This window comes from Phragmites australis, chromosome 10 (genome assembly GCF_958298935.1).
Source record: "Phragmites australis chromosome 10, lpPhrAust1.1, whole genome shotgun sequence".
NCBI lineage: Eukaryota > Viridiplantae > Streptophyta > Magnoliopsida > Poales > Poaceae > Phragmites > Phragmites australis.
The window spans coordinates 17,499,903-17,515,120 of NC_084930.1; the positions used below are offsets into that span (position 1 = coordinate 17,499,903).

General features: G+C 43.8%; 1 protein-coding gene across 1 annotated transcript; it reads left to right on the forward strand.

Annotated features, from left to right (window-relative positions):
- Positions 1–4,220: 4,220 nt before the first annotated feature.
- On the forward strand, positions 4,221–5,006 carry LOC133883736 (eukaryotic translation initiation factor 1A-like). Its single transcript, XM_062323153.1, has one exon. The coding sequence runs from the start codon at positions 4,330–4,332 to the stop codon at positions 4,762–4,764; it is 435 nt and encodes a 144-aa protein (XP_062179137.1). The 5' UTR covers positions 4,221–4,329; the 3' UTR covers positions 4,765–5,006.
- The last annotated feature ends 10,212 nt before the right edge of the window (positions 5,007–15,218 follow it).

The following is a 15,218-nucleotide window of genomic DNA, read 5'->3' on the forward strand; positions in this document are numbered from 1 at the left end:
CCCCCGGTGGCCTTGCGCTCCCCAGCAGCGCCGCGCTCCCACTCGCGTGGATCGAGCCCGGACTTACCACAATCCGCTCTGTGCGGTGAAGGCGGCGCCAGGGAGGGGGTCCATCTGCCCGGAGGTGATTAGGGTGGATTCGCTTGTGGAAGGCGGCGCAGGGGAAGGTGTGCGAGACAGGCGGTTGGGAGGGGGTATTGCGAGCGTTGTTCTGACTGGTGGACCCCTGTGGCGGTGCTGCATCCGTTCGGCCTGGCCTGGGAGCGAAGGCCGAGTCGAGCATAGGTGGGATGCAGGTTGGTGATGTATTCTTGCACGAGCGGAAGCACGCTTGCACGCTCCGTCCTGGAAACCAAACGATCATCTCCGAGAGCGTATACGCAGATGCAAGCATGGACTGACACAAGCACGGGCGGATGCAAGCATCCAAACACGCCCTAAGACTCTAAGACCCTGACGTACCATTTGGTACAAGGTAGAATCACTTCTTGATCCCCTCTCTAGGTAATAACACCTAGCAACAACTCTCTCTAGATCTAATAGTTCTCTCTAATTTTGTGGTAATTACCTTGAATGATCACTTTTAGCATTTTGGTGGTTTGGATGTCTTCTCAAGTAAATATGAGCCTCTCTAAACTTCAGCACACTCAGATGACCTAATGGGAAGTATTTATAGCATCAACCTCGCGTACTAGCCGTTGCTCTAACGCTCATATTTTTTCTAAACACCGGATGTTCCTGCGTGCACCACTTCCAAACACTGGACCATCCGGTGTGTATCCTCCACTCACAGTATGTCGTTGCCAGCTGTCACTAGCCATTAACTAGCAATTGCAGCTCTGTAAATTTCTCCAGCAAAGCCTCCTCAGTATCCACCGGACCATCCGGTGTGTAGAACTCTTTTCTCTACTGAGCCAAGAGAAAAAATCTTCTAAAAAAATACACTGTTGAAACCTCCGGTGTATACGTCAAAACATCCAACGTATTCAAACCCCTTCTGCCATTGTGAAACACCACTCTTGAAAATGCTCCAGCATAGCTAACTCTTCATCACCGGATCATTTGACGTGTATAGCCTTTGAAATATCTTCTAAGAATGCTCTGACGTGGACAAACCTCTTAGTGTCGAACCATCTGACGTGTACAAAATTGTCGGAAAAAACTCCGACGTGTACAAATACTTCATCGCTAGACCATCCGACGTGTACAATTTTATTAGAACTTGTCTAATTCAATCCAATCTTTATCACACTTCGGTAGTTTCTTCATATATTACATCCATAAGACCTACTAAAAATATAGACTTAACAAACATATTAATCTTATTAACTATATTATTATTAATCACCAAAATCACATACATATCTTAAAAACATGTTCGCTACATTGGAGCTGCACTGGTACATAGATGTGCAGATGTGCAGCTTGGGCATTTGCATCTCTGTTTTTCTACTTGTGATTTGCTTGTTTCCGCATGCCTAGTTCCAGATGTGCAGTGCAGCTTGGGCATTTGCATCTCTGGTATCGAATTCTGTGATTCACTCATAACTGAAACAAGTAATCACAAGTTCATAGCTGCACAAGCTGTGGCATTTGCATCTCAGTTTTTTTGTTTTCATTTCCAAACAATCAGTAGAACGGTAGAAGTAGAACATAATTTATTTCCTTCTCTGTGATGCATGCTTGTACTCTTAGTGGTTATCCGAAAAAAATCAGCTATATATAATATCATATATACACTTAAATTCAGAATACTAAACCCGCCAGTGTCTGACCCTACTTTAATTTGAATGAACACCCCGAATTTGTTCGAAGTACAGTATATTTTATCCCAAAAGAACACATTATATTATGATTTATTTATTATAGTGTTAAAGAGGAGCACAAATTACGATCTTTGTTTGAAACATAACGTAGCCTGCAAGTACATTTAAAGATTCAAGTGAAAACTAGGACCAAGCCCCAGCTTTCCCTATCCTACCTGGATTCCCAATTTGCAAAGAAAATGAATTCCTCGTCGAACAGTAGAATAGAACTAGGCATCCCGTACGCAACATGAACTCTATCGGGCCACGCCCCCGACTCGTGTCCACCCCCCGCTTATCTAGAAACCGACCCAGACAGCGCAATCCAAACCGTCCAATCTCTCAAACCCTAGATCCAACTGTACGAACAACTCGTCCCCTCTATGCTTCACAAGTTTTTTTAATATTATTATTTTTACTATAATTTCACAAATAATATGAAAAATCATGAAATTTAAAATATCACTGGTTCACGTGACCATTTAGCGGAAAACGGAAATATAAAAACCATACCATGAAAAATAGAGTTCTCGCACTACAGTTGAGCGAAAAACGAGAGATGTTTTCGCATGACCATATAGAAAAAATAGAAAGTTTTCGTAGGACCATATCGTGAAAATAATTTTTGATGTACCATTATAGGAAAAATAATTTTCGTTGGACCGGATCAAGAAAAATAATTTTCCTTGGACCAGGTCATGAAAATTATAATTTTTGTTGAACCGTCCAGTAAATATTATAGTACAATGCTAGTGACGCTCCACGCTTTCATCTCTCTGTTGGTCGACGTTTTTGACACTATCATCGAGTGTGAGAAACAAGCTTTATTGCAGTTTGTAAATATGAGAGATAATGATGGTGATGATGAAGATGATAAAGACGATGAGTCCTCTAATACTGTCATCCTAGATGAATGGAACATGCCTGATAAAATGAGAGTGTAAGTTATAGAGAACCATGATTTTTATTTGGAGTATGGTTCACTTCAATCAGATCTTCCTCAGTTAGTCTTAAATGAAGAATGCAGTAGCATGATGAGCATTATATATGATATAATTTACTTTCATCAATAAAATGACCGAGATTTATCATTCTACCTGTACATCTTTTCTAAGCTTAATGTTTTTATAGTATTCCTTGTCTTCCGCACAGAGTCAATACTCTTTGCTGAACGTTTACAAAATAAGATAACTACACCAAGTTATAGTTTTCACAGGAAATCAATACCATAACTTTTTCAACTTTCACACAAAATCCCTACTCATTTGTCCTTATGCATAATACTCTCATGCTCCAACCCCCAGTCATGCCCATACACTCAGACCATGCACCAATCTCTAGCCACCATAAATAATCCTACTATGAACCATAGATAGACTACTTCTTTCTCAGCTCTCTCAACTACAATATCTTTCTCAGCTCCACCAAATCCACCCCAGAAACATTGAGGGACTTCCATCCCCTAAAAAGTTAAATCATCGATGTGCTTTTGTGATGGCCCTTGTAGGCTTTATGAGTCCAAAAAATCTCCTACACTTATAACATATGCTTCTTTATGTGTGCCAACTAACAATATGATATTTTTTAAAATTCATGATTTTTCGTATTATTTTTGAAATTACCATAAAAATAATATTAAAAAAAATTTGGCTTCTCCTTCCACCCCTCTTCCTAGGGGTGGAAACAGGCTGGATTTTTTCTGCCTGTCCGATCGCCTAATTCAATTTATATGCTAATTGATCTCAGATATCAGATATCCGAAAGAAATCTTGGATATCAGATCAGATCTCAAATAGTTGTATCGAATATCGGATTTGGATATAGGGAGCCAGATACTATTGGATATCGGATATCCGAGAATGAAATCGGATATATCTGAAGACTATCTAAACATATCTTCTGGAGCTTGTAACTTTTTCATACAGAATCGGATGAGGACGATCTTTATATGAAAATGATAGCTCTCGATGCGATCTATAAGTTTGTAGTTGATACTTTTTCATTTAAAGTTATTAATATGTTCAAATAATTAATAAAACTTCACGATGTGTATTATGCACTCATAACTTCTCCAATTTTACTCTAATATAACTCCTTCTATGAGAGCAAATTATTGATTTGTTTGTTGGACTTATAATATAGTTGAGTTTTAGATATGTATAATAGTCAAATAATCATAATATATATAATATATATGGTTATTTCTTTTACTCAATATCTAAATAAATATTCGTGACTGATATTATCTGTATCGGACTTATCATATATTCAATCCATATTCATCTATATCCGTGACTAATATTATATATATCTATACATGTATTTAACATTATCCGTATTCGACTCCAAACTAAAAATAAAATATAAAATCAGCAATATCCATCCATCCATTTTCACCCCTCTCTCTTCCCCCGCCTTCCCACATAAACGCACAGCCGCAAGCCCAAACCAACCCCACAAACCGCAAACCCGTAGCACCACCGCCCCCCATCTCGATCTCGCGGTTCCGTCTCCGCGTCCGAAGATGCCGAAGAACAAAGGTAAGGGAGGCAAGAACCGGAAGCGGGGCAAGAACGAGGCCGACGACGACAAGCGCGAGCTGGTGTTCAAGGAGGACGGGCAGGAGTACGCGCAGGTCACCCGGATGCTCGGCAACGGGCGGTGCGAGGCCATCTGCGTCGACGGCACGCGCCGCCTCTGCCACATCCGGGGCAAGATGCACAAGAAGGTCTGGATCGCGGCCGGGGACATTGTCCTCGTCGGCCTCCGCGACTACCAGGATGACAAGGCCGACGTCATCCTCAAGTACATGAACGACGAGGCCAGGCTGCTCAAGGCCTACGGGGAGCTCCCCGAGACGCTCAGGCTCAACGAGGGCGTTGACGTCGACGGGCCCGAGGGAGAGGACGGCGACAACGACTACATCCAGTTCGAGGACGAGGACATCGACAAGATCTAAGCTTTCTTGCTTTTCCCAATTACTTAATATGACTTCTATCTTGTTCAACTCTAGTATTATGGTGCTGTGGTGGGCTGGCTGTGATGGATTGGTACTACTGCCAGCACAATCCTGTGATGCGATGAGATATGGTTTGTAGGTCAGAGATTGTTAAATAATCCCGGATTAATTTCGTTTCAATCTAGTACATGCTGTTAGAACGTTCTATTCTGGTAATGTTATTATTGTCGTCGATTGTGTTCTATGCTTGGTTAACTTTACCTCTTGATTGTCTGCGATTTAGGTTGTGGTATGTAATTTGGGATGTGGGGGCTCTTGAGGAATCTGAAAGCTAAATTCCAATGGTAATTCCAATTGATCGTATGCTTCACTTGCTGAAGAATTCTTTGCCTCTATATGATTGAGATTGCAGGGGTGGCTCCAGTTAATAGTTAGAGGGCTAATGATTTGTGTTGTGATGCCTACTTGCATTACTTTGTTGATAATCAGAACCCTTAAGATGGAAGGTTTGGAATTTTTGACTTTTGTGCATCAGGAGTTGTTGGATTGTCACTTTTCTATATATTTGTATGGACTTCGGTTTTGTTATTGGTGTGGCTTGTTTTCCTTCTCTGCTTATTCAAGTTGGCACTAGGTTTGGATCTATTTTGCGACGTTAGGACTTTTGCTGGCCGGATTTAAACTAGTTTACCTAAGTTGTCTTTCATTGAAAAAAGAAATAGGTTCATGGCCGATAGAACGATTCGTTGGTCCAATTAGATCGAGAGTGGTTGTGATCTGGAGTAACTGGAGTGGTGCTTAAAAAAGGGAATAATGATTTGGAGTTTGTGCTTACCTCCGTCACTTCGTTGTTACAGTTTATAGCTCTCTGACATGGGTTTGGGACTTCTGTGGGTATCAGCGCTGAGAATTGTTAATCATGTGTTTTGTTTTTCTTTTCAAGGTATTTCATCATTTTTCAGAGTCCAGATACTTCTCAAGATCTCTGTTTTGTGGCTGTGGATGATCTTATATAATCTTATCATTCTGTTTGTAGGAATATATTTTCGATTGTATGCTGATGTGTTGCTCTGTGTTTTTGTTTCTCTGATGTTGCCTTTTTTTTATCTATGCCCCATATCTTGATTTAGTTTTGATCTCATATTACTGCAAACAGGTAGTCATCATTTTTCTTTTAAGGTTTATTGCTTGTTTTCAGATTGGTTATCAAGTAAGATTGGTAGATGGTTGTGGTTTGGGATGCATCTTGAATCTTGGGCTTGAATGTTTCATGCAGCATTATGTTTGGACGTCTTCTTTTCGTTACAGCCCTTTCTGGTTGGAGCGAAGTAAAGATCACCGAATGTATGTTCTACTGGTTTATTTTAGCTACACTATCCTCCGTTATGTCTAATAATCTTTTATGCTGATGTATGTTGTTCAATATGTTTGTTGCTGTGTCTTTCCCCTCTTTATCAAAAGTTCTCTAGCTGCTAAGATCCTCCAAGCCAATCTGAGGATAATAGCAGGCGTCATTCTCTGGGATTTGACGAGATTACTCTTTTGTGCTCCACTCATCTGTAATGCAAAATACGGTTTTCGGCATCGTTCTTATATCAGCATGGAACTACTGATTGGATGGAGAAGGATTAGTTTCGGACTGGGCGAGCAATATGCTTGCTTGCACCTTCGTTTGTAATTGTCCATATTAGCTATTTGATGTGTAATGGTCCATAGAGCAGATGATTAGCGAACGGATGTCATCTTACAATAAACTAACAAATGCAGAAGCGGCGAAGCCATGGACGGCACGCAGGGACGAAACTGTTGCTGGTACAGCTTCGGCTTTAGAATTTTTTTTAGCCTATTTAATACTAATATTTTAATAAAAGCATGTGGGGATCTAAAATTTCAGGAAGTAACCCCTTTTATCACGCCAAGAGTTTTGGCGTGGCTCCCGACTTAGTCATGCCAAGCAGCCTAGTGTGACTGAGGTGCCACGCTGGCGGTCGTCTGGCGCCATACCATGCGGCGTTCCGACGTGGCAGACCTGTGTCGCGCCAGGCGGGCTGACGCGACTCCGGTCGCGCCACCCGCTTTGGCGTGACACAGTGCCATACAGGAGGGCGCCCTGGCCCTTCTCTCCTCACCTATGTCGCGCCATGGGGGCTGGCACGGCTCCTGTCATGCCACCCCCTTTGGCGTGACACAGCTGCATACAGGCCGCGTCCTGGCCCTTCTCTCCCCACCAGGCTTCTTCTTCCTCACCCATCCGCGAGCAGCAGAGACGCCACGCACCGCCGACGCCCTCCTCCCTCTATTCTCCACTGATTTCGGGTCCGATTCGAAGGGGATTTGAGGGGGGAGTGTCCTAGGAAGGTAGCTCCTCTAATCTCACCAAGTATTTGTGTTGTTTTTGGTTTACATTGTTAGTTCTTGGGTAGTTAGGGTTTAGACTATGATTTTGTTGATTTATGAAATTTGTACGTTTCAGTCTAGATCGGAGCTCATATATCGTACTATGTATGTATAGTAACACATATGTATCGTGTGAAATTTTTTGCATGCAATTGTTTGAGCGTAGGAAATTGAAATACATATAGCTACACTTAATGTATATGAGCAATGCATGTTCTTGTGTGTATACATTATTTTTGAATTGTTGAGATGAATTTGAATCATATTGAAATGTATAATATGTAGGATTTGCATGTGTTATAGCGATGCTATTTGTATACACGTGTAATGTTTGGATGGTTTTTGTAGATGAAACGGATTGTTCGTATGTTTTGTGGTGGCACGGTTAATACAAATGGGGAATTTGATAAGATGAGGGAGGAAGTGTTGAAATTTGGGAACCCTCCTTGTTTCGACAAAATTGTTGCTCGGGTTAGGGCAGTTATGAATGGTGATGCGGATGTAAGTAATGTAACCGTACGGGAAAGGTTTGGTGCTGGCAGGGGTGGTAGGGCTCACTATGTTGTTATGGACTTGACGTCAGAAATTGATTAGAAGTTGTACAAGGAATGTGTGAATGATTATCAAGTATGTTGTACGGAGTTGGTAGTTGATGTGGGTGTCAGAGGAAGCTCGATGCCATCGGTTCAGGATGTGCCGGGCAGTAGTAGCCAGGAAGTGGAGCATGTTGAGCATTTGACCCAGGAAACTCCCTGTCTTGTCGCAGAGGTTGCCGGTGCCTCCAAACTCGCGGATGTTACAGTTCCAGAGGTAACTCGTGCATCTGTTTAAGAGGTACATACCGGTGGTTCCAATAACTTTGATCTAGCTGTTGTATGCAATGACTTCGATGATGGTTATTTTGAGGATGAGGAGGCTTAGAGAAATGTTGAGGAAATAGTAGTATTTTCATCGAACAATGAGGATGAAGATGAAGATGATGAGGCAGAAGAAGTGGAACATGTGTCTGGTGTTGAGCAACAACACAGGGGTGTTGAGGTGGGAGGAGAAGCGGGAGAGGATGAGGAGGCAGCTTGGTGGGATGGAATTTACACGGAGCAGGAGATACGGACACTCAAGGCTGTACATGTGGATGTGCCCGAGGTGCCGGGTTACGAGGACATTTCATTGACCAAGAATGCTCTTTGTGATAATGGCTTAATGTCGACGGAGGAGGAACGAGACAGTGAGAAGGAGTTGATTAAGAAGGGGATGCTATTTGATAGTCTTGATGAAGTGAAGTTCTGGTTTAGGGACTACTCAGTTCGGCACCACAGGCCGTACGACGTGGTTCATTCTTATGTGAATGAGAGGTACTCTTTGAAATGCCAGAAAGGTTGTGGATTGGGTGTATGGGTCCGTCGTATCCCAAGTGACGGCCGACGATGGAAGGTCACAAATGTGAAACAACCTCGCACTTGCGGGTCTGCGAGGCTGGAACAAGTGCACTCCCAGTGCACGGTGAGGTACCTTGGTCGGCGCATCGCCCCCATCGTTTGGGCGAACCCGGGTACGACTGTGGCTCCAATTGAGTCTATAGTTGGGTTTACAAATTACCGCATGTTGTATGTCAAGGAATGGAGAGCAAAGCAACATGCTATGGCATTACTATGGGGAGATTAGAAGGAGGCAGACGCGAGGGTCCCTCAGATCTTGGATGCAATTTCACATTTCAACCTCGGGACGAAGTGGTTCATTTCAACTAGTGGCATGATGGATAGCGATGGTGGTGTCATTAAGCCGGTCATGCAGCGTGTGTTTTGGTGCTTTCCTCAATGCATGGAGGCCTTCAAGCATTGTCGGCCCGTGGTTAGTGTCGACGCCACTTTCTTAATAGGAAAGTGTAAGGGTGCACTAATGATTGCTATTGGCATCGATGCAGAGGATCAGTTGATCCCCCTAGCATTTGCGCTGACAGAGGGAGAGAGGAACAGTAATTGGTCTTGGTTCTTGTTCCTGATTCGTCGTCACGTAATTGGCGTGGGGCGCCAAGTCTGTATGATATCGGATCGGCACCAGGGTCTCCTTAATGCAACTAGAGAACAAATGGATGGTTACCCTCCTCTCGTGCACCGGTGGTGCATGCGTCATTTTGCTGTAAATATTTGGAGAAGACAGAAGAGCAAGGAGGTACTAAAAAAACTGAAGATACTTTGCAAAGTTAAAGAGGAGAGATAGTTCGACAAGAAGCTTGTAGAATTGGAGAAGATATTGAACGAGCCTGCGACAGAGTGATTGAAGAGCGAAATGCCTAATAAGTCCAAATGGGCGCTAGCGTATGATGCGGGTGGCTGTAGGTATGGAACCATGACCACAAATATCTCAGAGGTATTCAACAACATCCTTAAAGGTATCCGTGCAATGCCGGTATCTACCATCGTGGAGTACACCTTTCACAAATGCAACTACTATTTTGTCGATTGGTGGAAGAAAGCACGCTCAGGACTTGATGCTGGTGAGATGTGGGGAAAAGCTATCGCTAAGCACCTCACGAGGCAGGGGGAAATATCTGCTACACAGGAGGCTCAGCTCTTTGATCAAGGAGCTATGTTTACAGCGTTAGATCCGCATTTCGGACCTGCGTGGCGGGTGAGGGCTCCGGCGGCAGAATCTATAGAGTAGACTTAACTACAGCTCAATGCACGTGCAAGCACGGTTCAAAAAACTGACGGTAACCGCTCAAAAACCGCGATAACCGACCTTCTCGGTCCGGTCCAGTTTCAGAAACGAACTGTAACCGAATTTGAATTCAAAAAATTCGAAAAAATAAAAAAATCAAAAAATATCTTAAAAAACTAGACACAATTCTAAGACCTTATGTGAAATTTGTTTTTCAAAAATAATGTCGTTTACATCATATTCTATAGGGAGGAAGTTTGAAAAAAATGAAAAAAATTGAAGCGTGCGGCTCAGTTATTAACTCATGTTAAGGAAAAGTTTAACATGCAAACACATATTTTTCTTGTGTAAAACGTATTTTAAGAGAATCTTTAAAATTGATTTCACTTTATTTAGAGTTTTATTAATTTCTCTATGATTTTTACAAAGTTCACAAGTATAAAGTGAATATGTTAAGAAATAGCATTGTAATTAACTTTTTCATGTCTACTATTATTTTTTCTACGTAAATCATAGTATAAATAAGCTAATGAAAGTTGTTTCACTAATTTTTGAGGTGTGATTGGTCAGTTATGAATTAATCTAGTCGCAACACATTTACATAATCATGCATGTTACAATAACTAATTCATGAGTTCATGTATTTTTAAAAGACATAGGATCATGTAAGAAGACTAACAAAATTAGTTTCATGATTTTTTGATTAGCAAAGAGTGAACTATGCATTTAACTTGGTTTAACAAATACAATTTCTCACAGAAAATTTTAAATATTTTTATGAGTAAAAATACTTTTATCATGTAGATCATGTTACAAGGACACAAAAAAATTTGTTTCACTTGATTTGAAGCTCAGATGAATTAGTTATTGATTTTACAAGATTGAGATAATTTTTGGGTCTTTTGTTGAACTTCACTGAAAATCGAGAAAACCGCTCTCGATAAATCGAGAAAACCGAGCGGTTACCGACAATGCGGAAAATTCGAGAAAACTGCTCGATAAATCGTAAAAACCGCTCGGTAACCGGTCCAAACCAACCGGTTACCGAACGGCTAAAATCGCGATTTTTTTTCCAAATTTTAAATTTTGCCAAATGAATTTTCTCTGATTTTTTTTAAATTTTTGACCGGTAACCGCGATTATCGCGAATTTTTGGTTACAGCCGGAGTTCGGTAACCGAGCTCCAGTCGGTAACCTTAACCTTGCGTGCAGGACCCTGCAATTGCTGCATATCCCATGCTCTCATGTTATCACAGCATGCCGGATGAGAAGAGTGGACCACACATATCCCGACTACTTGACCCCAGTGTACTCTAAAAGGATGGCTCTAAAGACTTGGGAGTCCACCTTCGAGCCTTTATTTGATGCTTCACAATGTCCTGATTACAATGACGGCGAATATGTGCCAGATTGTGGTCCACTGAAACAAAAGGTAGGGAGGAGGAAGAGAAAACATCTCTGGAATGAGAAGGATGATAGCAGTAATGGTTACAGTGAAGACATGTATGGAGCTGGCGACTTTGATGAGACGCCTATTAAAATTCGTTGCTCTATATGCCACCGATTCAGCCACAGGATGGAACAACACAAGGAGGGCCCGAAGAATAAGCCAATTCGTAGGAAAAAGGGGAATCCTGGTAGGGGGAAGTAAATCGCAGTTTGGTAGAGGTGAACTTTTCAATATCGTTTATTTGTTCCATGTTTAAATTTTTATATGTGCCGTCAATTATATTGTTTTTGTTCGTTATCTAATGACTCTGTCACTATTTACATTGCAGGGTGATGACGCACCCCGACTACCCGCTCCTTGAGACGTTTTACGGCAGGGAGCACCGAGCCCACCTCATGGTCGATGATGGCGAGGTAAGATTTATCCATACTGGTTACATCTAAGTGCTAGGTAAAATGCAGGTGTAAGTAACATTTTCAAATTACATTGTTCCTTTCAAGTGCTATCACCCCTTCGGATTCGCACTCACAGTCCTCTCAGGTGGGATGAGAGGTACGCCCAATACGTTTGTCGCACAGGCTTTCTACAGTTGGCCAGGTTGGTCACGGTGGGGTTGCCGATGTTCGACAACGCAGCTCTAACTGCGCTAGTCGACCGCTGGAGGCCAGAGACACACACCTTCCACCTCCCTTGCGGCGAGCTCACGGTCACTCTGTAGGATGTGGCCATGATTCTTGGGCTTCCAGTGGACGGGTAGCCTGTGTGCGGGAATATACAGCCTACTGGATGGAGAGACATGGTGGAGCAGTTTGTTGGTAGTAGGCCACCAGAGCCAGCGCAGGATGCGAAGGACAAGAAACCTTCTGGTGTCAGCTCTGCCTGGTTGGCTCAGAACTTCACGGAGTGCCCTGGCGATACAACGAAGCAGGTCATCGAGAGGTACGCTCGCACGTGGTTGTGGCATCTTGTGGGCGGGTACTTGTTTCCGGACGGGAGTGGGAACACAGTCTCGTGGATGTACTTGCCGATACTTGGCGAGCAATGGGAGAATGTCGGACTATATAGTTGGGGATCGGCCACGCTCGCATGGCTGTACCGGCAGCTATGTGATGCATGTAGACGCAATGGGGACCATGCCAACCTTAGGGGATGCGCGTACCTGCTGCAGGTGTGGATGTGGGAGCGGCTGCCGGTAGGTAGACCCGATCGATTCTCTCCCGTGGTACGTATTTTTATTTCTGCTTAAATTGATATTGTTTGTCGTTATTTCCAAATGTGATATGATGCATTTGAACTGTAGGTTTGGCAGTTCGAGGATGAGGGCTCGTTGCCGACCATTGCTTTTTTTTGGAGGAACGTCAGGGCCGTGACTGGAAACGCAGGCAGGCGGTACCTCTTCTACACCAACGAGCTCAACTGCATCATGCAAAACCACGTGAGTGCAATTGGTTATGCATTATTTCTTTCACACACTTGCATATGTCAGTTGGCATTGTCGGTCATTTTCAGGTGACGTGGGAGCCATATGACCGGCATGAGATTGTTGTCATGGATCTTAGCACATTGTGCACATGAGAAAGTGAGTATTGGCGGTCTGTTCTGCCGCTTATTTGCGTCTATATTGTTGAAATGCACTGTCCGAACCGTGTGATGAGGCAGTTTGGGAAGTTACAGCGTACGCCTCCAGACACGACCCCCACATCCGTGGCTTTGCACAAGTGAGTAAAAATACTTGTCACGTGATTCCAGGTATCGTTTATGCGAGGTTACATTTGTTTCTGATTTTGCCATCTTGCAGGATTGACAGGAGGAAGCAAAGGGGTGCTAGAGATTGGCGGGACGTCCACCATAGCTGCTTGGTGCAGTGGACCAACCGGGCACAGACTATCGTGCACGGTGGTGCCGCACACCGCTCGGATCCCTATCGTGAGTACTTGAGGTGGCTGCACAACAACTTCAGGTTGACAATCAAGCCACCTCGAGTTGCAATTGGAGCGGAAGATTTGCTGGACTCCGATGACGAGGATGACCTGGTAGATGAGTATGATCAGATCACTCGACGCGGTCGCCAGCCTGAGCATGCCCCTCTTCGCAACTACATGGTATTTGTAATTCGTGATAGATACATCGTATTGACTCATGGTTTGTACCGTACTTAACGCATTGCGTCGTGTTTGCAGGGACAGCAGCTCGGATGCCTTGCAAATGAGGCTGGACAAGCTTTGCTTGTCCCTCCGGGTTCTGCAGAGGAGGTCGACCATCTTTGCGCTTTTGTAGAGGTAATAGTTGACAAATAGACCATTGTGAAAAGTTTTCCCTTTTTTTGTACACTCTGAAAATTTCACCAACTTCTTTGCAGAGGGTTCATAGGAGCTGTCGCCGCCTTGCGTACAAGATGAGCTGCATGACAACGCCGGATGTGGAGCTTGCACAAGGTGTTCCTTCTTCGGAGCCATCTGCCGGCCACACGACTGCTTCGACCCAGCAGACGCCGGTGCACTATGGTACTCGGACCCGCATGTGTAGTAGCAGTGTTGCGCACACGCCGTCGCGCACTAGGTCAGGAGCCGCCTCTACTTCAGTTGGCACAACTACACGAGGCAAGGCCCCACGCGAGGAACCCTCCGAGAGAGAGGAATACAGCTCAGATGGTGGCGACCCATCGTACGGCCCCGATGTGATGGGGAGCTCACAGCTCGCAGGCGCCCCTCCAGCGACGTAGCATTCACAGTCGCTGCGACGTCGCCGTGACAGGACCGACATTGTGAGTGGCAATGTCCTTCCGACCAATCCGGGCCGTGAAAGGAGGAAGAAGAAGCCATACACACCAGGGGTGTGAATGACGACACTTTAGTCTCGTCGAGTTGCGTGTGATGCATGGCTAATATGTACTATTCCAACATTGCGAGTGGCCTATGGATTCTTTGTTGCGTTGCATAAACTACGTGTCGAATTGTCATGTAATGACTATTGCCTACGTTGCATAATGTTAAGCTTCAAATTTAGTTGTGCGCATTTGATAACTAATGAAGGAAAAAAGGGGAAGATGATATATTATCAGACCGTGTTCAAATTTTTGAAAAACTTATGAGACTGAATGTTGTATATGTGCTGTGGTTTGGACACAGAGGTGAGTAGTCATGCAAAACTGCTCTGTTCAGTTAGTCACGCTAGGGAAGTTGGCATGACACAACTATTAGTCATGCCAGGGACTTTGACGTGACACAACTATTAGTCATGCCGGCTAACTTCCCCTCCACCTCGATCTCGGTGGTGTGCTGGAAATTGCAAAGGCCTGGCGTGACTAAACTGTTATTCACGCCATGCACCTTGGCGTTACACAACAGTTAGTCACGACGACGACCTCCCCCCCACCACAATCCGGGGGGGGGGGTGCTGGAAATTGAGAAGGCCTGGCGCGACGGCAACGTTAGTCACGCCAAGCTCTTTGATGTGGCACCACTGGTAGTCACGCCAGGGACGTTGGCGTGACTAACAGTAGCTCACGCAGAGAGGGAAGATTTCAGCACCCTCTACTTGCTGACAAATTTCTAATTTCACAATGTGTTTGTCTAACCTTTCAATTATTTAATTGATGCTGGATAAGGATCTTGAGCTCAGGCGTTAGTATATGCTTGTTAAGGGCCAATGCATGCATCAATGGAAAAGGCGTGCTATAAAGCAACATTAGACAATATCTATACTCCCATCGTTTTTGAATTTTGAGGAAGAGAGAAGAACAGTAGCTAGTTGTTTTGAACTCTTAATTCCAAGGCAATTGGTAGTCAACTAGGATACTCCTTATGTGTATTTTTCCCTTGGTTTTTGATTTACCTTGGTATGTCTACAAATTTTATTGCTTCTTGTGCTTATCCTTTCTAACATGAAACTGGTGGGGTTGACTCAAATAGCCGCCATACAAACATTCAAACTAGTGGGGTTGACTCAT